The 26263-nt window shown below is 44.6% G+C and overlaps 1 protein-coding gene and 3 non-coding genes across 5 annotated transcripts in view; all 4 read right to left on the bottom strand.

Moving 5' to 3' along the window:
- The window catches only part of WDR75 (WD repeat domain 75), a 165106-nt gene that overhangs the window by 53802 nt on the left and 85041 nt on the right, over nt 1-26263 (bottom strand). For both annotated transcript variants that reach the window (XM_078680360.1, XM_078680361.1), the window contains exons 14-15: nt 23399-23579; nt 12113-12207 (exon numbers count right to left, since the gene is read on the bottom strand). In XM_078680360.1, the coding sequence (XP_078536486.1) occupies nt 12113-12207; nt 23399-23579 (276 nt within the window). The remainder of the gene's footprint in view (nt 1-12112; nt 12208-23398; nt 23580-26263) is intronic.
- LOC144825860 (small Cajal body-specific RNA 24) lies at nt 970-1099 on the bottom strand. Its single transcript, XR_013609630.1, has one exon.
- On the bottom strand, nt 12604-12733 carry LOC144825858 (small Cajal body-specific RNA 24). Its single transcript, XR_013609628.1, has one exon.
- Nucleotides 24161-24291, bottom strand: LOC144825857 (small Cajal body-specific RNA 24). Its single transcript, XR_013609627.1, has one exon.

Below are 26263 nucleotides of genomic sequence, written 5' to 3'. Positions count from 1 at the left end.
GTCTACGTCAGGTATTACTATCTTAATTGAGTTGGCCCACTATGGGCAATTCAGACAAAACTCAAAACGAAGTTGAACTTCGAACACCGTAAATCTAGACAGTGACGAGGGCTTTGAGACGTCGGTGACCGGATCTGGGGAGGAGTCGGAGGCCACGAGTGGTGATCTCAATTAGATCTTGGCCACTATGCAACAAAGCCTTTTAACTATTGACGGCAGAATTGACTCTATCATACAGAATGGACCATATGTCTGAAAGATTAGACAAGCAGCGGAATGCCTAGATAGGTCAGAACGGCGTATTGGAGGTCGAAGAGGCGCAAACTGAGGCATGCATCACCCAGAGGCAGCTGGAAAAGGTATTAGCGGCGCTCCAGTATAAGGCTGAGGACTTGGAAGCCAGATCCCGGCGTAGCAACTTGCGTATCACTGGCCTTCCGGAAAATCCACTGCTACTGGGATCATGGACGTTTTTGAGGAGAGATTTGCTGGGTGCATCTAGGTACGTGGTGGAACGCATGCACTGGTCCTTGGGCCCCCAACCTGCCCCAGGTGTGCCTCCACGCCCCTTCCTCTTAAAGCTACTCAACTACAGGGACAAGGCTACTCAACTACAGAGTCAAGGCTTTTGATTCAGTTGATTGGGCCTTTATGATGGCAGTGCTGTGCAGGATGGGCTTGTGAGATTTTCCTTGGATTAGTCTCCGTACTATACAACCAGCAGATAGCTACAGTTAGAACTGGGAACTAAGTTACATCTCAATTTCCAATATCTCGGGAGAACTAAACAGGGCTGCCCCATTTCCCCGTTACTATACGCTATCGTGGCAGAACCCTTGGCGCGCTCTCTAAGGGAGATTCACTAGGTAGAGTTGCATATACAAGAAAATGTGAATTAAACATAAAACATAAATTTCAGACTTTATAATTGATTCATGGCATGGTGTAAGAACATTTAATCACAGTGGCTGATGTCAGAGATGGAACGAGCCAGCCCATTTTAACTTCTACAGACTGGACAGATAACCTCTGTTTCTGTTGGACACTTGTGCTCAGTTATCACCATGAAGTGGAGAAACTGATAAATGTGAAGCATCCATTATATAAAGCAACCACTGAACGTTTGAAACATTTCAATAAATAAAAAAAAATCTTGCTGAAAATAGGCTAAGAGCACATTAAAAAAAATAATAAAACTGAATGCAAAACAGTTCTACATAAGTACCATTAACTATGAGGTAGCTAAACCTTGCTTGGTGTGTACCCATTCCATTTGTATGTAAAGGAGTGAAATTTGACTTTCAGAGATTGGTTTTCAATTTTCAGCTCTATGATCCTCCAAAGTGATGCTGAAGTTTTACCACCTCTTGTTTAAATGGAGTTTAGCACAAAAATCAGATTAAACATACTGTCAAACCGCTGAATCAAGACAATACCACTAGCTGGCAGATTATGGGTTTGGTCATTATGGAGAGGGTAGCTGAACATAACACCAAATTTATATCAATTACTCTGTATGGTTGCGTTTCCAATGCTGTAGACTTAAATAGCAAAATTACATATGGAGACAGTTTAATGACTTTAGTATTGGCTTCAAACCCTAGCGATTAACTTTGGATTATTCTTCTCTCGACTTGATCAATATATGGGTTCTGGCTAAATAATGACCTTGTGGCTCACACCTATAATCTATGAAACATATGAAATCACCTTAAAACAGGCTTGCCCTAAAAATTAAGTACTGTGAGAGGCAGACACCTTTGGTACCTAAAGGCCAGATTTACAGATTTGGGATGTGGAGTAAGAGTAGACCCTGCTTTTGGGTCAAAAGGTCTTATTAACCATAGATTATTAAAGATGGATTGACATTTCTAACCGGGCTGAATACCAGGGTTGGTGTATCTATGTAGAAGCAATGAAGACATTGCAATAGAAACAGATTTCATACCCAGAACTTCAAAAGCAATAATGGGACAACGCCTATGCAATGATACTCAACTGACATTCTTTGCTTTCGTTTGTGGAATACTGATGTAGCTTGTTCTTCTGGTTCTAACAATGGCTTGCAAGTTGGTAAGTGCATTCAGAGTTACAGTGGTGTAACTCTGGCCCCTCACTAGCAAAAAAAACTTTTACTTCCTAATCAGGTGTGATTATCTATATTTTAAACGCTCTTTAGCAAGCACACTTGTAAAAATTAATTTCGACCCAGTGCTATGCATAAATCTATCATTCCTTTCAGTCTTTCTTTCTTACTGTCAGGGGATGCAAAAGATGGTAAAGAAGAAGTAATCTCGGAAACACAGAATTTGTTGTGGCTGTATGTGGGACTTCTTTATATTCAGTGTGAATACCATCCTGTGACGGTGGTGGATTAGCTGGCAAGTGATGACATGAAACTATTGCTGAGCTCCCTCCAGCCATTTAATCTAGTCATGGAAAAACATCTACTGATTGATGACATGGGTGTGACGCCGCTACGCCGGCCAGATATTTGATTAATAGTCTTGGTGCTAATTTCACTATAAATGAAAGAACCTTACCAAAAAACATTATTTTGTGTGCTGGATGCATGAAGATGTGGAAATATACATTCTTGATATCCAGGATGATCACATAATCCCCCTTTAACAACTGAATCACAACCACAGCAAAATCCTTTTGAAGTAGATTGCCTTTGCATAATGAGTTCGCTTTAAGTCCAGCATCCATCTTAAAGTTCCAACCTTTAGTAATGGAATATACTGTACACAGATTCTTGCTACAGATAGCACTTTCCTTTGTATCTACTTTTGGAAACGATTTTTGCCATCAAAAAGAAGGAAAAGGAAAGTATTTATAATATATGATGAAGTTGTATTGTGCAAACATAGTAAAGTCGGCAGACTTTACTATACAGGGTCACATAGCCTACAGTACAATCAAAGACTGGATGGGCGGCGTATTTCCAAGAGTAGAGTGGAAACATAGTTGTGCTTCCAATTTAAAACCAGAGCTCATTAACCAGATCTGCCTCTTAATATTCTCACTATTATTGAACAGTCCGTGGATGCTGCATCCAAGTCACAACGGATAGAAGTGTTCGAATTAGCCCATTGCTCTTTAACAGACTCCTTCATTTGAAAAATGTTTCAAGAGCACTTGCATTTTCCCCCACTGTTCCAAGTCACACTGGCTCTAAAGCATCAGTTTGATTTGTGCAGTTGCATCTGTTGCTTTTTTTTCTTCACAGTTGCTTTGAGCATTTTACTTTTTGTCAAAAAAGAAAGTAAAACGCTTGGAGGCTGGACATCACCCCTAGCCTAGACAAAAACTCTACTGTGCAAAGCCTACTACAAGAAAATCAGTGGCACATGGCTTCTGATGAATCTAGAACTATGTGGCACTAGTTTAAGCTTCCGTTCAACTTTGGGGGTTATCTCCCTAGTCTTGGCTAGGTCTTTGAATGGGTTACCTGTGAACTTTACAGGACAGTTTTGAAAATGCAGATTGGTGCTTTCCATGTGAAATAGAGATTTAGGAGGTTTTCCTTTGTTTTCTCAATTTGCATAGTAACACTATGATGGGGGCTACCTTCCGAATAACTGAATGTTATGATAATCTGCAGAGATGCGGTTACAAGTTAGTCCCAAATTGAAGCTCATCAGTGCAATTAGTAATCTATTCCGCTTACCTTCCTCCATGCATCTTATTTTGTTTCCTCATGCTCCTTTTTGCACTCGGAGCCTGCATGTGTGTCCTGGTAGAGGGAATAGGCTGGCAGGCTGTATGGTGTTCTTTCAGACGTTTTACTTTCATTCGGATTTGTGAAAGTTCTGATTTCTAATGAAATACCCTCATCAAAAGCTACAAAAGTAAACGGTTGGTCAATCTATGTGGTGATTTTGCATCTATAAGACAAGACTCTGGGTCAAAATCGGTCTGTCAGGAGAAATGTCCTAGTAATTTTAAGATTTCAAAGAGGGTTTGACTTCACCTTCTTTCAACATCTACACTTGTTGATATCTCTGCAGCCTACTGAGTTTTTCTGTTCTTGAAGTCTATGTACTTTTGGAGCCAATTTTCTAAGACGGCAAAGGTGGCCTTTTGAGAATGTTCCCTCTCATGGAACGGACCCTTCAGAGTTTGAACGCAAGTAGACCTAGTCGCTGTAGAGAGACTTGAGAGACTACCTATGCAAGTGTAGCCTTTGTCCTGAGTGTTGTTTTTTTGGAGGAAGTTAAGTGTCCAGAGCAAGTATGAGTATCAGCTCTCCTCGTTCATCTGATAATGCAAGAAAGCCTAATGTCACACCTTTTGTTCCCAGAACACTGGTCTTTATACATCTTAGCAAAGGCCCTTCTGGGGACTTAAGAGCATCAACCCATTATAAAATTATGCACACACAGTCTTGCATCTTTGGTGTTGAATTGAGTCTTGCTCCCTCTGTAAGCATAGGCTAAAGACCAGGGAAACTTGGAATTACAACTTGAGCGCAATGCAAATTGAGTGAAAACCTATTGCTCCAGCACTATAAATCTAGGATGCCAAAGCAGTTGGTAAGCTCTGCATGGTGCCGAATTATGGGGCTTTGCCAACCAAGCTTCTTTGACAGTATCAGAGAACAGGTTTTTGAGAAGCATAGCTCATCTCTCAGCCAGTACACCCGCTGATACCACTGATGCTTGACATGGGGAGAAAGCTTCTAGCTAATAAAGCCAGACTTCGCCCTTTGCTGTTCTAGAGAAAGCTACGGTCAGAACTAGTACAATGTAGGATGGCTCTAGAAGATGTGATGGATGCAGGTATGTTCAATAAAATCACTTGGCTTCAGCAGATCAAAAAGCTATTATCTATAATTGGTCTGTAAACCCTTTGGGATAACCTGTTGCCTAAACCGGTCCAGTCGGCAATGGTGCTGAAACAAAACATTATTGGCTGTGGGTTAGGTAATCGGAGGCTGAACTATTTAACAGCTCCTCCCTGATGGCAGAATTCCTAGATTTTAAACGTAGGTCCTACCGGAACCCTTATTGGGATGCAACTACTGCTTCTCCAGATAGGAAGCTCAATTTCCAACTTAAGGCAGGAACGCTCCCGCTAAAAACATGCACTAATAAATGGCTCCATGTGGTGACGTCTTATTACAGACCTGTAAGAGTTCTGCAACATCTGCTTGTCATATCTTTTTAGTCTGTCCGGGCTATGCAAGCCCTTGCAAGAGATGGATCAAACCATTATGCAGACTTTTGGGGAGTCGTACCCGTTGTACTGTCCTCCGAATAAGAAGCTCAGACCCAAAACTAACTTATGCATGCGCTATTGCTAAATTCTCGTGCTGTATTTGGGTTACTGGAGCAAGGAGCATAGCCGAGCATCCATGATCTTATTGCAATTGGAAGATTTGTATTGTAAATGTTAACACTGTTGCTCGGTGTGTGTCCTAATAATCCAACATGAGAAGGGTGCGAGTACGCTTTGCAGTGAGTGTTGGGATATTGTGTTTAAACTGCATCTATTTGCAATGAATTGCTACTTTGTGTTTTACATGCTTTGGAGGTACTTTTGCTTCTGTAGTTAAGCTCGGCAAGCTCATATTTTGCATTTTAATCTCTTTCCTGGTTCTTCTATTCTTGCTTTATGACCCCGTTGCATTACATTCTTACAGTGACATCTTTGATTATTTTATTAACAAGGGAATTATTTCGGGGAAAGTGCAATTGATATTAGTTTGCATATTTTGTTAACATCTCATGTATGCTGGTATGCTACAGCTCTCATACTTGAACTTGTGCTCATTTGCATTTAATCTTGTTATTTAACTTGTACTCTTTTATGACTTAACTGTCCAATAAAATAAAGCAAACGGAACGAACGGTTAACAATACCTCCACCCAAGCGAGTTATTGTCATATGACTGGCCCATGTCATTCGGAAAAAATGCTGGACAGTGGTAGTTCTGCTCTAGTATTGTACTCCTCTTCAATTTTTCTGTTGTTGAAATTATCTGTACTATACAACTTCGACTAACATCTAAACCAGATAGTCCATGTCCTGGTGCATTCTAGGTTTCAGGGACTTGACCACAAGTCATTCGAAGTATGGTCAAAAATCTAAAGCTTTCTAATAAGAAACACAGCTTGGCATAATCTTGATCCAGCACAAGATGGCACACGAGTACAGCGTATGATCTACAAGACAATATGCTGCAAACTGTTAATACAGAGATGATAAAGCAATAAATAAGGGTAGTCATGAAAACTATCCAAAACAGTTTGATTTGAGGAGCTGTCAGGCAAAGGGTAATTGACGTAAATGCTTTGAATAATTGATGCCTCCCACATGGCAGTAACTACATACATGTATTTATGTAGTTACTTTCTTGCAGGTAACAGAAACCGCTGAAACGATTACTGTAAGCCACTGAAAGCCCTGTAATCATTACTACATTCAGAAAAGTGGGATGTAAACAAGTTAAATGTGAAATAAGTTCTGTGCATTGTGGAAGTCACAGCTTAGAGGGTTGCTGGCGACTAGTTCCACAAGTCGGGGCAGCGGGCGATTATTTACACAGGTCTAAAAGTTTACATATCATGAAGGTAATGTTCAAATTTTAAGTTGTTGTTGTGCTACAATGCTGCACCAAAGCAGAAACAAATTGGGGAGGGTGCGGTGGTAAATCAGGCTATCCCCTTCATTGGCCATATAATAGTTCATTAAATGGTGCATATAAGTTAATGTTACAGAGGTTGTAAAACATTACACATTAACCACTGTTAAAATGAGTAAACAGAAGGCATGAAGGATTGAGAAAACTGCTGGGACCGTTAAAGGCTTGCTATGAACTTAGAGGTGGTGGAAAACCACTTGATTAGAGGATACAGTCATTAGAATATGGTTGAGATATTTATGGAGTGAATAACCAACATCAGCAATAAACAAGTGCATGGGAACAAGGAATGAATGCTGATGGTATCAAAAACACTGTAGTGCAATGGACACAGGTAGAATAATATGGCTTTTAACAGAAACGGAGATCCGGAGAACGGCCATTATGCATGGAAATCTTTGCACTCAAAACAAGCATTTGCAATGCAATTGGTCTCGCCTTTGGGACCTTATAAGTATCTAGCAATGCTGCATATTATCGCACAAAACGCAAGCAGTATGGTTTAAAACAACCACAGCCCTGCACACAGACGCAGTACACATACTATAAATTAAAATGTAAACAGCATATAAGGAACACATCAAATGTTTTCCATTCTATGCATTAATCAGATATTGTAGTACCTCCAGTAATGGTGCTCTTTCCCACTGTGGAAATAAATGTTGTTCAAAGAATTCCGAGAAAATGAAAGTAGCGGTTCACTGGCAAAGTTTGTGATTGTGAATAAACTTCTCCCTGCTCAACACTAATTTTATCGATCTCAGGAGGTTGAAAGGCTGAATGGACCTAGCGGGATTCAAATCTGTGAACTTGACATCAAATACAAATTCCTATAGTGGATGCACTCGGAAGTGGATGCATTATTTAACATAACAGTTTCCAAACATAGAAGACAGCAAATAGGCGTGATAGCCAATATATAGGTCCCGCATTGAGGGCTGCTTAGGAGACCGAAGACTAGCATTAATGACATAAATCATGTATGAAAATTATGCCGGATTGCGCAAACAATATGATTGGCACACAATACCTCCCCATATAGGACTTTTGGCAGACAGTATACGCTACTGGTGTGCGAGCAGTGCTCACTGCTGCTCTAGAGGGGGGCTGAATCCAGTAATTATTAAGTAGTGGTTCACAAACGAACAATGGTAAAGAACCCTTGTTCTTCGAAGTACTGCTATACCAGTCTCCTGACGTGGGTGCCCAAAGACAGTGTGCCTATCTACTCCTATGTTTTGCCAGTATCCTTGCGACAGTGCTTATTGAAGAAAGGGAAAATTCTCCCCACGGTGACACGCACACCATTATTCCTTGGCATTGTGTGTGCACCCCTACTCGGTGACACGCACACCATCATTTTCTCCGTTACCCCTCGATGAGCGGCAGTTCTAAAGTACACACAACAATTCTTGTGCAACTACTACCATGCATGTTTAGAGTCTCTGTGGTGTTTATTCTTACTGGGCTCTTCTTTAAATGCAAATTGCCTGCATGCTTCATTTTGTAAGAGTCTATACAAAGTATAATGCTAACTATGTAATGTCTTACAGGCTTAGTCTTTCTGCATGCATCACATAGTCAAAGTGTAATTCGAGTATAATTGTGGTATTGCTACCGTTTATACCCTGTTCCGCACAAACTGTACTCAACTTACTTATATTCTTATGCATTGTGGTTAGCTATTTAGTTATCCTATTCTGGTCCTTATAGTAGGTTCCCCGCTCTCCTATCCCTGTTGTACTAGGTATTGTGCGGCCACTTTCCGGCCTGTGGTAATTTCTGTTCAGCTTGCCAGCATAGTTCACCCCTCCCACCATGGCTGGACAAGCTATGAGCCAACCTCCTCCATTGTTAAAAGAAATTGGAGAAACGGAAATTCACTGGAAAGAATGGATACATCTTTTCGCCTCATACCTCACTGCCATAGGAGGCGAAAGGTATTCAGCAGTTTGCAAACACATATTGTTGCATAACCTAGGCATACAAGGTAGGAAGATTTATGACACTTTACCTGAACCTGAGTTAGCAGAGGATGAGGATGATGCAGATGAGTTTAAAATTACCCTCTTAAAGTTAGAAGCACATTTTGGTGACAGGGTGAATGTAGTTTTGGAGCAACCTAAGTTCTTTACCCGCATCCAAGGCAAACCGGAGTCTGTCATTAATTATATAGAGGCACCTAGAGGCCTGACACAACTATGTGACTTTGGTGAACTTACTGACTCACTCATCAGGGACCAACTAGTCAGGTTCACGAACAATAGTCGCATCCAAGAAAAGCTTCTAGCAAAAAACCCCACATTAAAAGAAGCGGTAAATATAGCAGTCTCGGAAGAACACATGGCTAAGTGTATTAAAGAGATGAAGGCTCCTAATGAGCTTGTTGCCAATGTTCGTAATAGCAATGATGTGCAAGGCAATTACAGTGATAATGAAGTGCTCAAGGTCAGACCGGGAGAGGTCAAGGATAACCATCCAGTCAAAGAAAAGGATGGGTTAAAGTGCTATAGGTGTGGCAGCAGCAATCACCATGCCAATGATGTACGTTGCACTGCCCGCAATGTCACGTGTGTTAAATGTAATAAGAAGGGGCATTTGGGTAGAGTGTGTAATAACAGTGGAAACTACCAAGTGAAAGTAGTACACAGTGAAGGTGATGTGGCCCCTAAGTGTGTGTTCCAAGTAAAAGCTGGAGTTTGTCAAACTTCGCCTTGTTCTCAAGAACAATACTGTGACCGCAGGCCCATGGAATATCTGAATGGTACCATCCTTGTTAATAATAAGCCAATTGAGGTGTTTGCTGATTCGTGCGCCCCCAGTTATCTTATTTAATATGGATGTCATAAATGAGATATTTGATACCTCCAGTCTCAACATTGTAAAACCGGATATTTCAGCTGTAGGATATGCAGAAGAGAACATCCCGTTAGTGGGAATGATGGTGGCGGGGATTCAATTCAAAGGGAGAACCACGTGGGGCAAAGTGTACATGGCAAGCAAGGGTTCCAATCTATTGGGCTGGCATCATCAAAGCGAGTTGGGGATTGTTCTCGACCCAAATAATAAAGATCAGGTCCAATTAGCTGAGTGGGAGGAGGTAAACAGCAGTAATTTATCTAATCTATCTGAAGTGTTTTCCGGAAGAGGCTACCAAGTAGACAGTAATGCCTGCGGTGTACTTCCCATGGAAGCGAACATAATTAAGAACCAACTTCCCACGGAAGTGAACATAATTAAGAACCAAAGCTCTGTTCCTGGATCCGATAGTGTTAAAATGGGGCCTGGAGAGGAAATCTATGCGCTGGGGAGAAATCCTACTGCAGTTCCTAACACACCTTGGACTAAGTTAGGATTAGAAATAAACTGCCCCATGGAACAATTTGGAGTTCTGAAGAGATTTCTGATTATACTTGTGGACTACACTTCTCACTGGATAAAATACAAGTTTGTTCCAGTGATTTCAACCAAGTCCCTCATCGATTTCTTAAGAGATTCATTCGCATGTGAAGGTGTGCCAGCTTGCATAGTCACCAACAATAGTATTAAGTTCTCTTCTATTAGAATGATGGCATTCCTAAACGTTCTAGGCATCAAGCATGAGGAAACCACTTTGCAAAGTCAAGGGAACATTGACCTCATGAGTAAATCTGTAATCCCGATAAGAAATCTCATGCAACTTGCTTTTGCCAGTAATGTGGATGTGGACAAAAAGTTAAGAGAAGGCATTTGGGCATATCACCCCTTTTGCTTCCTTCAGGGGAAGAGATCAGATTGCCAAATTAATTATCTAACCTTCCTCAGAATTTAACCTACAGCAATTTTATCCTGTTTCTTAGTTGTAACCTATAGTATATTGTCCTCCTGAGCAGCAAGGTGTTCTTTTTTTTTAGCATCCGCCTGGTTCCATTGTGTCCTTCCCATGTGAAGGGAGATGTGTGGTAATCTTCCTACTCTTTTCCTTGGTACAACCCTTTCCCCCCTCCCTCCCTCCTTCCCCTTTGGAACGTTCCTTGAGAGTTCACTTTAGAATGTTGGGGGGCAGGTCAGTTACGGAGAATGGATGACAGAATAAAGACGTTTGTACTCACCTCTGCTTCAGAGTACTTAATTTTAACACTGAGCACAGCACCAGCAGCGATAATGTACAATCACGGTATGCATTTAAACACCTCTCATTTTGATCGCTTATGTGTTATTTTTGCTCCCCTAAAGTAGTGGTCTGTCACATGCCAAGCTGTGGATTGGATATTGCACTAAACATGTGGAGGAGAAACAAAGACAGCTGTACTAGTACAGTAACGCCGCACTGCTGCACACGGCGGTCGCGGTTACTACCCGCATAGTTCCACTAGTTCAGTACGCACAGGTGGACTACAGGCTCTAAAATGCATGATAATGCATTTTAATGCGGTGATGCAGATTACCACATTAAAACACGTTATTTTAACGGTGATTCGTGGTACTTGGCAGGGATGGGTAAGGCGCACACACAATACATGCCGGCATACCCGATCACGCGGGACCAAGAGAGGCAATCTGGCGAGACAGCGCACACCAAATGATTACAGACACATGAGAGCACAAGGCTGCTTTATTGTGACCAGTGTGCATGTCTACTAAGGACTCAGCGTGCAGCATCCGTGTAGTGAGCGTCCATGGTCTCTAAACCCCTGGTGTGCTGGAGTGGATGCCTGCTTTTGCCCCGGGGGACCGTAGAGTGTACACTTATGCCCCAGGGGCACTGTCAAGTGCACGCTACTTAGAGCAGTGCCGAAGACAGAGTTGCACTGGAAACGCCAAGGCACAGGGAACAGCTGTGCGTTCGGACTGTGTGTGCGGTGTAGCTCGTTCCAGAACCAATACTTCAGGGGAGTCAACTTTTCAAACAAGCACTGGCAATGCGATAGGACTCGCATTTAGCGAGACGAGACCTATTACATTGGAAATAGCAATGCCTGCGGGGGATGAGGCACCATGGGGGGTTGTAGCAAGAAAGCATCGGACTGTGGAGGGCGAGGGGGGCAGGGGAAGAAAGTAGTCTGTGCTGTAAAGGGGCCAGTAGCTGTGGAAGGACACAAATGACTGACATAGCTGTCATGGGGAGGGACTAACAAGCTTAAGACCAATCGGGAGGCAGCATTTATAACCCAAGTCAATGAGGAAGCTGGGCTGGAGAGTGGGCAGAGCTTCCACGAAGCTTTCACACTATAGTGTATACTGCATGCCTCTCAAAGCAATGCAGCGCATTCGCGCTGCACGCTAGGCGAGACCTAAAAAAGGACAAGCTGCGAATGATAACGACCATCAGACTACACTGCTAGTTGAAAAGCGTACTCAGCTTCACACATGGTTCCCATTGACGTAATTAAGTTACAAATTGTTAGCGAATGCTAACTGTACAAACAATATAAATGCACAACATGCAAAAGAGAAACCCTTTTTAAGTTAAAATATTCTTACATTCACAACTGAGCAGGTTCCAACAGCACAAAAACCCGTTGTCAGTTGCACCGAGAAGAAACTTTGAACAGTTCAACCTTCCAAAACAGAGATTCCTGGAAGAAACGGAGTAAATTTGTTACGATACAATAGGTTTGCTTTTTTGATGCACAGAAGTAAACATTGCAGCCTGCTAACTAAACATGTACAAAAGATTCTCCGATACACATTAAACTATAGGAGGTAGTGAAAGGATTAACATGCTCCACAAACAAATACTGGTGATACTATACTAATGTGATAAGATTGTGTAAGAAGCCTATTTGAATGTATTGCAGTGTGCCGTCACAACACATCTCAAACTGGTAGGCTAAGATTTTGACCAAATATAATTTTTTAGGAGAAAGAATTCAAGTATACATATTTTACCAATAAGTTTCCTTTACACAAAGCTCTTAAAAACGGTTTCATATACTACTGGACGAAAGATTCAGTTAAAGCAGCTGTTGTGGAAATGTCAGAGGTGGAACGAACCAGCCCACTTAAACTTGCATAGGCTAGACAGATATCCTCTGTTGCTCTGGGACACTCATCTACAGTTATCACCATGAAGTGGAGACACTGATAAGAGCAAAGTGTCCATGAATATAAAGCATTCATTGGGTGTTTTGAACTACTGCAATCAGATGTATTTGTATTTAGCGGGTTTCCACAAGCAAATTAACCTCTTCCCCCCCTTTCCCCACCACACACACAGCATTTTGTAGATAAACATGCATGCAGATATTTTCAGTTTAAAAATGGCTTCAAAACATCTGCTGAGATCTTTATTTTAATTAAAAATGAATATGCTACTTACCAGTATGCATCTGTTCTTGGCATGTAGGGCTGCTGACATTCAGATCTATAGCATAGATCCCCGCCTAGTGTTGGGTCCGGATGATTGCACATTGTTGTCCTGGAAGAGTCCTCGAAGTATCACGAGATAGGTGGCTCCTCCCCTGGACTACAGTGCGCATGGGCATCGACTCCATCCTCAGATTGTTTTTAGCCATTGCGGCAAAGATGGAGTGTAATAGTCTGCAGCCGCTACAGGCGCCGGGGAGGAGGGCGGGCGATATGAATGTCAGCAGCCCTACATGCCAAGAACAGATGCATACTGGTAAGTAGCATATTCAGTTCGAGGCATGTGGGCTGCTGAATTCATATCTATAGCATAGAATACATAGCAGTCCCTCCATTAACGGCGGCCGCCTGTGCCAGCTGCAGAAGTCTGAAAAAGTGTTTTAAGAACAGCCTGTCCTACAGCTGCATGCTGTTTGGAGCGCACATCTACACAGTAATGTTTAGTAAATGTATGTGGTGTAGACCATGTGGCTGCTCTACAAATATCTTCCAAAGGAATATTACCCAGGAACGCCATGGAGGCCCCGAACTTGCAGGTGGAGTGGGCTCTGGGGGGGGACCGTTAAAGTGCGCTTAGCCTTGTGATAGCAAATCTGAATACACTTAACGATCCACCTGGCGATCCCTGCTTTGGAAATGGGGTTGCCATTGTGCTGGGCCGAGAAGGCAACAAAGAGCTGTTGTCTCTTTCTAAAGTCCTTGGTCCTATCAATGTAGTACATCAACGCTCTTTTGACATCAAGAGTGTGGAGCATTCTTTCTGCTACTGTCTCAGGGTTCTGAAAGAATGCGGGCAGTTCGATGGTCTGATTGACATGAAACTGCGAAACCACCTTAGGAAGGAATTTAGGGTTAGTGCGCAGCACCACCCTGTTGGAATGAATTTGAATAAATGGCTCTTGTACAGTGAGCGCCTGTAGCTCACTAACACGGCGTAGAGATGTAATGGCAATGAGAAAGCCACTTTCCATGTTAAGAACTGAATCTCACAGGAATGGAGAGGCTCAAAAGGTGGGCCCATCAACCTGGTGAGGACCACGTTGAGGTTCCACACAGGAGCTGGCAGGGTCCTGGGAGGGATGACCCGCTTCAGCCCTTCTAGGAAGGCTTTAATGGCAGGCACCCTGAAAACAGAGAGATGCTGCCTGTTTTGGAGATAAGCCGCTATAGCGGATAAGTGTATCCGAATGGAAGCATATGCCAGATTGCATTTGTAAATATGTAACAAATAGCAGATGATATTAGGAATGGATGCATCTAGCGGGTTGATGTTGTGTTCAGTACAGTAAATGACAAACCACTTCCATTTAGCTGCATAGCAAGCTCTGGTAGTGGGCTTTCTTGCCTCCCGGATGATGTCCATGCATTCAGGAGGCAAATCAAGGTAGCCAAATTCTAAGACCTCAGGAGCCAGATCGCCAGATTGAGCTGTTGCCGATCTGGGTGCTGAATGTCGCCATGGTTCTGCGTCAAGAGCCTGGGTGTGAGGTGCAGCCTTTGATGCGGTACCACGGAGAGTTCTAGAAACGTGGTGTACCATGGTTGGCGTGCCCACGTCGGAGCAACCAGGATGAGTGTCATCGAGTGCTGCTTTAGCTTTCGTGCCACCAGCGGCATGAGAGGTGCTGGGGGAAAAGCGTACGCAAATCTGCCTGACCAGTTCATCCATATCGCATTGCCCTGCGACTGTGGGTGAGGGAACCTGGCGGCAAAGCTTTGGCATTTTGCGTTTTCTCTTGTGGCAAACAGGTCTGTCTCTGGATGACCCCACTGCTGGAAGTACGGGCGGAGTACTGATGGATGCATCTCCCACTCGTGCATCTGGTGGCTGTACCTGCTGAGCAGATCCGCCATCTGATTGTCCTTGCCCGGGAGGTGTTCCGCCATGAGGAAGATGTTCCTCTGAATGGCCCACTTCCACATGCTCTGAGCCAGATGAGACAACTGTGGAGAGTGTGTACCTCCCTGCTTTTGAATGTAGTACATGGCAGTCATGTTGTCTGTCCGGATCAACACGGCTTTGTTGCACAGATGTACTTTGAAGGACTTGAGTGCCATGAAGATTGCCATCAGTTCTAGGTAGTTGATGTGCATCTTCTTTTGCTGCGTCGTCCATAGTCCCTGCACCGTGTAATGGAGCACATGAGCTCCCCATCCCTGGAGAGATGCGTCCGTCGTCAGGATAATCTGTGGCACAGGCTCTTGGAACGGTCGGCCCTTGCAAAGGTTGTGTGGAGTCCACCAATGCAGAGACTTGTATGCCCGACCGGTCAACAACACTAGGTCGTTCAACTGTCCTTGAGCCGGAGTCCACTGATGTGCCAAGCATTCTTGGAGCGGACGCATATACAACCTTGCGTGCGGGACTATGAAGATGCAGGAGGCCATCATGCCTATCAACTGCATGAACACTCTCACTGGAAGTGAGTGTTGCGGTCTGAACTTTTGGATTAGCGACTGGATGTTGTCGATCCTCACTGAATTTGGCTGAGCCGTGGCTGCCAGAGTGTATCGTCGCTCCCAGATACTGCCGCACATGGGCTGGCTGAAGGTGCGACTTCGGATAGTTCAGTGAGAAGCCCAGACCGTGAAGAAGGTGAATGGTGTGGGACATATCGGCGGCGCACTGCTGGGCTGACCTTGCCTGAACCAGCCAGTCGTCCAGATAAGGATAGACATGGACGTTTTGTCTCCTGAGGTGCGCCGCCACTGTCGCCAGACATTTTGTGAACACTCTGGGGGCTGTGGTCACCCCGAAAGGAAGGACCTTGAATTGGTAATGCCGATTCTGAATGGTGAACCTGAGGTATTTCCTGTGGGATGGATGGAGTGGGATGTGAAAGTAAGCATCCTTGAGATCCAAGGTTGCGAGGAAGTCTCCCTGATTGAGCAATGGAAGAACCTGCTGCAGTGTTAGCTTGTGGAAGTGTTCTGAGAGAATGTACCGGTTTAGGGGCCTTAGGTCCAGAATAGGTCTAAGGAACCCGTCCTTCTTTGGGATTAAGAAGTACAGGGAATACACCCCTGTGCCTTCTTCCTCCACTGGCACGAGCTCTGTTGCGCCTTTTTGCAGCATGACAAGAACCTCCTGCTGCAATAAGTGCAAATGCTCCGCGGACATAGGACGGTGTTTTGGTGGTATGTTGGGTGGAGTTGATGTTAGCTCCAAACAATAGCCGAACTGGATATGTTTCCTGACCCACCTGTCTGTGGTGATGGATTTCCAGATTGGCAGGAACTGCTGGAGTCTCCCCCCGACAGGTGTTGGATGGTCGGGGGCAGTGACAGAGAGTCACTGTTTGCTGGGGGCGGAGGAACGGGAGTTGTTGTTGCCCCTGCCTCTGCCCTTGGCGCTGTTGCCGCGGTATCCTCCCCTACTCTGCATGGTGTAAGAGGATTGCGCACCACCCTTGTTGAATTGTGTGTGCTGTGACATTTGGCCCCTGGAAACACCTCTATTGCCTGAGCGACGAAAAGTGCTCCCCCGAAACTGCTGGGACTGGAGTGTCCCCATGGACCTTGCAGTCACGGTATCTTTCTTTTTTCCAGGGTGGTATCCACCTCAGGACCAAATAATCTGTCAGGGTTTACCGGCTGGTTAAGGATGGTAGTTTGTATTTCCGGCTTAAACCCGGAGATCCTAAGCCATGCTTGGCGTCTTAGCATCACACTGGTGTTAATCGCCCTGGCAGCAGTGTCCGCAACATCTAGTGCACATTTGATGGAAGCGTTCGAGATAAGCTTCCCTTCTTGGAAAAGCATCTCCCCTGCCTCTTTATATTGATCTGGTAGATGCTGCAACAGGGTCTCTAGAGTGTCCTAGTGTGCCCTGTCGTATCTAGCCAAGAGTGCCTGCGTGTTAGAGATACGCCAGATATTGGCCGCCTGAGCTGCTACTCTCTTTCCCGATGCCTCCAGCACTTTAGACTCTTTGTCTGGGGGAGGAGCTTCACCGGTGGTCTGCGAATTCGCCCTCTTGCGGGCATGAGAAACTACCAAAGAGTCCAATGGCAACTGGCCCTTGATGTAGGTAGGATCGCCAGGTGCCGGTCTGTATTTTTTCTCAATTCTAGGGTTGACTACCCTTGACCGTGTGGGTTCCTTAAAAATGTCCGCAGCATGCTTAAGGACCCCCTTCAGCATTGGAAGAGTCTTTACAGTTTTTTCAGCAGTAGAGAAAGTGTCAAAGAGGAAGTCCACCTCCACAGGGTCAGCATGCATTTCCACGTCGTGGTTTTTAGCTGCCCTCTCAATTAAGGCATTAAAGGCCGCAGAATCCTCAGTGGGAGAGGTCTTGACGTTGTACACCTGAGGGTCCTGGACGGTGTGCTGATCCCCTTGGTCACCTGCCCCACCCCATGAGTCCTGTTGTTCATCAGGCTCTGTGTTGGCAGGAAAATTGTATTCCTCGTCCTGTTCCCCTGCATCCTCTCCATCAGAGTAAGTGGGTGAGGGTGTTGCATTTCTTGGAGTCTGCGGAACTATTGGTTCGTCCAAGACCGGTGATTCTGGAGCAGGCCTTTTGCGCTTTAGAGGAATTGTGTATGACTCCAAAGGCTGCGATGCCGTGATTTTCCTTTTATAAAGCGTAAGCTTCCCGGTGTCGGCATCGATGAAATGCTCCGACTGCTCTTCTAGTAAGGGTGGCCGATGCATCAAACTCCCAGCCGGGTGAGTCGGCTTCGACACCACAGAGTCCTTGGGCACCGAGCGCGGTGCAAAGGCCTTCGGCGGCAACGTGAAGAGGATCGGCGTCGAAGTCTTTGGCGTCGGGACAGCTTGCTTCGGGGTGGAAGGTGTCTTTGGTTCCGATGCTGAAGCCTTGTCCCTAATTCGCTTGAGGGAGTCCGAGACCTGCTTCGTAAAGGAAGCGGACGGCTTCGTCGACCCGACAGTCGACCTCGGTCCACCCCCAGGGGAAGACCCGAGCGTCGATGACTTTGGCTTCTCCGACCGAGGCGTAGGAGCATCCTCCTTAGGTGCGCTACGATCTCTGTCCTTGGCCGCAGACATTGACGCCGACAGTCACGCATCGGCGGCCTTGACTACTGGCGTCGGGGTTCCGGTCTTCGGCTCGACGCTTTTGCCTGACTTCGGCTCGACGGCCTTTTTTGTTTTCGGGTCAACAGCTTTCTTCGGCTTCGATTGCCCCGACACCTCTGAAGACGATGGCGTCGATGGGGGAGCAGACGTCTCCGGTTTCGATGGCGCCTCGACCATTTTTGTCGACACCGATGGTTTCAGTTTAGTTTTAGACAATGGCGGCTCCGCCGAAGTGTCCGTGGCCGGGCCAGGAGGCGGGGCCGTGGATTCTGGTATAAGGTCTTGGGTAAGGCCATGTGGCGATCCCTCGACCTGAGCCTTTGTAATTGTTCGAACGGGGCATAGCTCTTCCTCTGAGCCATCTTCCATGGCCCCATAGGCCTCATCGTCGTCTCCTACCTCGTCGACGACTTCTACGTCTAGGCCTTCGACATCCGCTTCGTAGTCGTATTCGATGTCCACCGTTGGAGGTGAAATCTGCATCTGAACCTGTTGTCCGTCTGCTTCATCGTCGTCGAAGATGTCCACCGGTACCGGGGCCGGGCCTCGAGGCGCGCCACGCGCCGAAGCCGAATCGTTTTCTTCGAACGAAACCTGGAACAGGCCATACAGCTGGCTTCGTCGTGGTCCGGTGACAGGCACTTATTGCACACTGGATGGACGTCAATGTGGGGATACTTCGATCCGCACACGGGACACTTCTTGAACGGACTCCGTTCCATGCCTTCGAAAGTCTTGCTGCGTCGACTGGGCCTCGATCACCGAAGAGTCACACGACTCCCTGGATATCCGACTCGAACAGAGTTGGAACTGAACCGGGGACCGAACGCAAACAATACAGACGGTTCGAAAAAGACCTTCTGGCCTCGAAAAAGTTTGTTTATTCCGAACTGGAGATAACGAAATTACATCCGAACCCAATGGCGGAAAAAAACAATCGGAGGATGGAGTCGATGCCCATGCGCACTGTAGTCCAGGGGAGGAGCCACCTATCTCGTGATACTTCGAGGACTCTTCCAGGACAACAATGTGCAATCATCCGGACCCAACACTAGGCGGCGATCTATGCTATAGATATGAATTCAGCAGGCCACATGCCTCGAACTCAAAGATTACATTTTTCAAATCTACACACCTCCCTACCGAATGCCACAAGCCCCATTGGGTAAAGTCAACCTCCAATCAAATGTTTAAATGGTAATTTTAGTAACTACCAAATTGTATTTGTGGCTAAAAAAAAGGACAGCTTAGCATGGTAATTTGATTGACTTAAAAAACTCCATGATATTGTTTCTCTTCCAAAAGTATGGAATGGGTAGCTGAATTACACAGCGAGCTGCAGCAGAGTAACTAGACCACTTTTAAATAGGTTAAGACTCAAAATTAATCTCTATAAAGTACCGACATGCATGCTTCAGCTTATATGTGCGTGCGAGATCATGCTTTTGTTTATCAATGTTCATCTGTAAGGTCTTGGTTCTAGAAAACCCTTTAAATCCTATGCTCTTAAAAAACCGTGAATGATGCATCAAATCCGAAAGAGCAGTGCCAGAATTTAAATAGTACGTCTGACCAAATGAGTTATTCATCGCTTAAAAATAAGGGGGTACTTGCACAGTCCAAAGCAACAATTATTTAACTTGTTTATAACAGAAGCCACTAGGTGATGTTGGTCAACAGAGCTTTGGTGTACAAAGACATAGGAGATAAATGAGGTCTGAAATTAGGGTGATCTAAAATAAACCAATACATTTGTGTGCCTCGAAATGCATTTTCCTCATACATCCACCTACACATATTACAGTAAAATGGGGAAAGGAAAATGCTACTTACCCGTATGCATCTGTTCTTGGCATGTAGAGCTGCAGAGTTGTACATTATGCATTATATCGCCACCTGGTGTTGGGCTCGGATGATTGCAGGTGGTCTTCTTCTTGGAAGAAGTCTTTGTAGTCACGAGATGGGTGACTCCTCTCTTGGACAATACTGCGCATGGGCATCGGCTCCATCCTTAGATTGTTTTTCGCCATGATGGGAAATTATGGAGCTAGTAGAAGTAAAGGAAGAAGGATGTCCATGCGGGTGCATCTCAGTAAGATGAAAAACTGGAACGGATACAAGTCCCGGGGAGGCGGGAGGGCGTGTACAACTCTGCAGCTCTACATGCCAAGAACAGATGCATACTGGTAAGTAGCATTTCTTGTATAGTGAAAGCTTGTATCTCACTTACTCTTCTGAGAGAAGTAATGGCAACAAGGAACGCGATTTTCCATGTTAGGCATTGCAGTTCACATTTATGGAGCGGCTCAAAAGGGGCCCCCATGAGTCTTGTAAGAACAAGATTGAGGTTCCACACAGGAGAAGGTGGCAATCTGGGTGGGATTATTCTTTTTAATCCTTCCATGAATGCTTTGATTGCAGGTACTCTGAGGAGAGGCAGATGTTGCCTGTTTTGTAAATAGGCTGCAATTGCTGCAAGGTTCAGGCGTATGGAAGAATATGCCAAAGTAGACCTTTGTAAATGTAAAAGGTAGCAAATGATATTTTGGATGGAAGAATCCAGGGGATCAATTTGATTATTTTTGCAATAAATGGCAAATCTTTTCCATTTAGCGGCACAACACGCTCTGGTCGTGGGTCTCCTAGCCTCTTTAATGATATTCATACAGTCTGGTGGTAGGTTTAGATAACCAAACTCTAAGACTTCAGGAGCCAGATCGCCAAATTCAGTTGGTTTGGGTGTCTGATTTCTCCATGGTTCTGTGTTAACAGGGAGGGTGTGAGCAGTAGCTTTTGATGTAGAACTAGAGAAAGATCTAGTAGTGTGGTGAACCACGGTTGGCGTGCCCATGTGGGAGCTACTAGTATCAGTGTGAAAGACTGTTGTCTGAGCTTGCGCACTACTAATGGAATAAGTGGGAGAGGCGGAAAAGCGTAGGCAAATCTGCCTCACCAGTTCATCCATATCGCATTGCCTTCGGACAGTGGGTGTGGAAACCTGGCGGCGAAGGCTGGGCATTTTGCGTTTTCGTGTGTGGGAAACCGATCTAAGTGTGGGTGCCTCACCTTTGGAAGAATGGCTGAACTTGTGGATGTAGTTCCCATTCGTGAATCTGTTGTGACTGCAGACTTAACAGATCTGCTATCCGATTGTGAACTCCTGGATGGTGTTCCGCTAACAGATAAATGTTTTGAGGAATGGCCCATCTCCAAATGTTTTGTGCAAGTTGGGACAATTGCAGAGAGTGTGTCCCCTCCTGTTTTTGTATATAGTACATGGCTGTCATATTGTCCGTCCGGACTAGGACAGCTTTGTTTTGTACTTTAAGTTGGAAAGTTTTGAGTGCTAAGAATATTGCTAGCAGCTCTAAATGGTTGATATGGAGCAGTTTTTGTTGAGTGGTCCATTGGCCCTGAGTTGTGTGATGAAAGACATGGGCTCCCCACCCTGTGAGGGATGCGTCTGTTGTGAGCACTACTTGTGGAACAGGCTAGAGGAACGGCCGCCCCGTCGTCAAGTTTTTGGTGTTCCATAACTGCAGAGAGCGATGCGTGCGGCTGTCTACCAACACCAGGTCTGTAAGTTGACCTTGAGCTTGGTTCCACTGTTGTGCTAGGCATTCTTGTAATGGGTGCATTTGCAATCTTGCGTTTGGTACTAAGATGCAAGATGCCATCATGCCTATTAGTCTCAAACACCCTAGCTTGCAGAGATTGTTGGTGTTGAAAAGCTGTGACTAAGGCTTGAATGCTCCGTATCCTTGCTGGACTGGGATACGCTAGAGCTGTAGACGTGTTTATTGTAGCCCCTAGATACTGATGTGCATGCGAACGCTGCAGGTGCGACTTGGTGTAGTTTATTGTAAACCCTAAGTCGTGCAATGTTTGAATTGTCCGATATGTGTGTTGGACACACTGATTGAATGACTTGGCTTTTATGAGCCAGTCGTCTAGATACGGGGAGACATGTATTTGTTGTCTTCTGAGATGTGCTGCTACCACTGCTAGACATTCTGTGAATACTCTTGGAGCGTTTGTCACTCCGAATGGAGGACTTTGAACTGGTAGTGTTGTCCTTCCAGTACATACCTTAGATACTTTCTGTGGGCAGGATGTATGGGGATATGGAAGTAGGCGTCCTTTAGATGTAGTGTTGTAAGGAAGTCGCCTTGTTTCAGCAGTGGAAGCACTTGTTGCAGAGTGATCATATGAAAATGATCTGATTGTATGTAATGGTCGAGGGGCCGGAGGTCTAGAATTGGCCTTGGTGTTCCGTCCTTTTTGGGAATTAGAAAGTACAGCGAGTAAACCCCTGTTCCTTGTTCTTCTAAAGGAACTATCTGAATAGCATCTTTTTGTAGAAGTGATAGAACCTCCTGTTGAAGCAGAGTCAGATGGTCTGTAGACATTGGACACTGCCTGGGATGTATGTGTGGAGGGGTTGCTGTAAGTTCCAGGCAGTAGCCATGTTGGATAGTCTGTCTTACCCACTGTGCTTTCGAAGCAGGTATTCGGTCTCGACTGGGCCCTTTGGGCGGAGTGCTGACCTTTGCCTTCGGTTTGGGCAGAATATGTGGTGCAGGAGTACTCGCGCGCTGACCTGATGGAATGGAGTCATCCGAGTCGTCTGCCTCTGATACGATCTGAAGATCAGGTGAGTCTTCTTCGGGGACGAGGGGAACCTCTTCGTCGAAGATGTCTTCCGGTACTGGAGCTGATCTCCTCATTTCGTGTCGACGTGCTCTCCGATTCCGGATGGTTTTCTTCGATCGGAAGGATGCACAAGCTGTGCAGTCAACTCGTCGTGTTCCGGCGATAGGCAGAGGTTGCAGACCTCGTGGTGGTCGCTATGTGGAAACTGTGCTTGACATACCGGGCATCTTTTGAACGGAGTTCTTTCCATGTGGTGTAGGCCGCATGGGGTCGATAGGCCTAAAGGCCCACTTTGATGGCCGGAATGGAAACGATGGCGTCGAAAAGTATTGTAGTCGATGTCGAAGGTAGTTATTGGAAGTTTGTGTAAGTTCTGCGCTTCGAAGTTGCTGAAAAGTCTTTTTCTGGCCGGAGCGGAGAAACTTTCATCCGAACCCAGTGGCGGAAAAAAAAACAATCTAAGGATGGAGCGGATGCCCATGTTCAGTATTGTCCAAGGGAGGAGTCACCTATCTCGTGACTAGAAAGACTTCTTCCAAGAAGACAACAACCTGCAACCATCCGAGCCCAACACCAGGTGGCGATCTAATGCATAGTGTACAATCTGCAGCTCATACGCCTCGAACCAAACTTTACCAGGAAGGGTAGGAATTTTCGGAAAATAGATCAAATAAAATACCATTAACTCTACCAAATGCTACTCACCGTATTTTCCCCGGGGGTTGGCAAAAGGTGCACTTTAACTCCCAGGTGCAAGACTCCCACACTGTAACAATCTCCTCAAAGCTGACAGCTAGTAATGAGCCATCTTCGGAAAAGCAACAGTTTGTAGCTTCATAATTGTGATACGTGCCAACAAAATCACAGCTCCAGGCCATCGATTGTTCTATTAAACAATAAACGGTGTGTCATAATTAGTGGAAAACAACATCACGTCAAATCAGAAAACTAATGTTTCAAATGTTCTCTACCAAAAGTACTTGTACCTAATGGCAACAACTTGAGAAAAACATTGTGCACTAAATAGGGAATGTCTTGACCAAAGGCAAAAAAATTAAGAAAAAAGGTATATTGTTTTGCTAATAATGTAATAAAATAAACTGTTGCAACAGACCTAGTTTCTCAATATCGTTATAACAAATATTAACGACAATAACATAGAAAGGCCGTAAAATTGCCTATACAGTAAACTGTATATGACCAAAATATTTTCTTCCAAATTTGAGGCAAGAACCCCCAAAGAATGTTTGGTGACAGACAGTTGCCAACTTTTAAGTGAAGTGTATTAGCACAGCTGTTTTTAAACTTCTCGTTAGATGGCAAGCACCACGGTTGGCCAATGACAAACAAATTGGGAAAATCTTGAATTCATTAGTTTCCTTTTAACAAACAGAATTCAAGATTTAGAAATAAATTGCATACTAATGTGGTATCAATCCAGTGTCACAATTTCAATGTCATGCAAATGAATGTCAGAAGTGGAACGATTCAACCCTTTGGAACTTGCAAGGGCTGAACAGATAACATCTGTATTACTGTGGGACACTGGTGTTCAGTTATCACCATGCATGGGGAAACTGATAAGATTCAAGCGTCCGCTCGGTTACATGATTTCAATAATTCTTTGTGATCCCCCACAGAGGATAACGAGTCAGTGCAGTAAGAGAGGTTACAGACCTTTCAAATTCATAGCTCATCTAAATACATACAAACTGTCACTCTGTGGTTACCAGCATACACATTTCAAATTAAGACTCAAATGTACACATCCAACAGATGAAAACACACCATCCAGAGGAACACAAAACAGATAATGAACATACATTTCTACGTTTGTCGCCACTATTCCCAAGTTTGAAGTACCTTTTTCTACCTTCAAATTCACGAACGTCACATCTGTTTAGTCAATATGCTTCCAAGCATGGGAATAAGATTTACCAGCAGAGGTAAAGCCCAGATACGCATAAAAAACATCTGGCGAAATCGGCTAATTTCACCAAATATCCAACAGTTCGGCCTGCAGGACTGATGACATAGAAACCCAAATTAAAGCTTCTTTATGTGCTCAGTAGCTGCTTAACTTACAGCTGTCTTTATACATCTGGTAATCTAGTCACTAGACATGGCACAATCAAACCTTTCATAATCACTTCATTAATTGGCTCTCTGTAGGAAAGTGACTATATATTCTGGACCAAATTAAGGTGCAGTGTGTGTATAGAGTCCCCAGTCTCCAGAGGTAGAACAGAGGTTAAAGTCAGATATGACCTAACTCTCTAAAATTGTAGCTTGGTCAAGCAGTAAGGCAGTATCAGAGGACAGTGTAAAGCATTTGTTGTACACACTCAGTCAGCAAAAGGTTTCACACACTCAAGAACCGAACTCTAGGCCAATTGGTTTATATCAAAAGATAGCTTTGTTTTATTTTAGAACCAACAGGTATCAAAATATACTTCTCAATATGAGTGACTTTAGGTAATTACTTTGCAGAAAGGCAATAGACTGTACAATAGTTACAGTGGTTGCAATAGGAAACACAATTCTAAACAATTTAACATTGAGCTCAATGGGGTTTTCTACATAAATACAGTTGATTACTTTAAGGATTACTTTTCTAACCACAGGATTCAGTCCCGGGACCTAAGCTGTAAACAGTTAAGTAAAAGCGTGTTGGTTACGGTTGTGATTTTTAAAGAATATAAATGTATTTTAAAAGTTGACTTTTCAGTGAAAATCAGGCAATATTATCCTGTTGGAAAACGAGGCAGTATCTGTGAGGCCTGCACAAATAACATGACACATTTGTCCTTCACTGGGAACCAAACACCCTAGGGCAGCGCCTGACTCTGAGGGTAGCGTTGCAGAGCAGTCTGAGGCTTACTCAAGGGAGGTGGTGTGGGCTAGTAATCGCCATTTGCAGGTGCGCAAAAATAACACTCAATAATTGATTGTCCAGTCTGTACTTTGCTTTATAAAAGTAAGAGTACATTTATTAAACACACACCACTCAATACTATACACCAATTTACAAATATACATAAGTTGTTGGAATTACTTTGTGACATTGCATAACATCTCCACCCCTCCCGCAGGGGGGGTGGGGTCTAGTACCACCACTCCCATGTATGCACATCATCTTGCCCCCAATGCAATTAGTTGAACCTATCCTGGAGCGAGGGCCCTGCGCACTGGCACCATCCCAGTGGCGACCCCCCCCCCCCATTACCTCAACAAGCATTAAACAGGGATACACCTGCCTTGGTGACACATGACCCTGACCAAGCATCTCCTACTGACCCTAAAGTATACACCTCTACATCTTAAGGGCTAACAGTCTGGGGTCTTCACCTAAGCGCAGCAGCAAGACTACATGTTTACGCACACTTTAGAATGACAGTACTCAGCACATTTGGATATCATTAAAAATGCATTGCAATTACAGCCCCTAAAGGCATCACAGATGATCACAGGATTAAGTTGTAAATACCGTCAGACACCCTAGCAGGAGTGTCTAGCCACTTAAATCCACTTTGCTTGTGACATCACCTTACACCAGTACATCACATTGAA

The sequence above is a fragment of the Lissotriton helveticus genome, chromosome 3_1 (genome assembly GCF_964261635.1).
Source record: "Lissotriton helveticus chromosome 3_1, aLisHel1.1, whole genome shotgun sequence".
NCBI classification, from domain to species: Eukaryota; Metazoa; Chordata; class Amphibia; order Caudata; family Salamandridae; genus Lissotriton; species Lissotriton helveticus.
The sequence above is the reverse complement of the archived record's forward strand: the minus strand, read 5'-3'. Positions and strand labels throughout refer to the sequence as shown.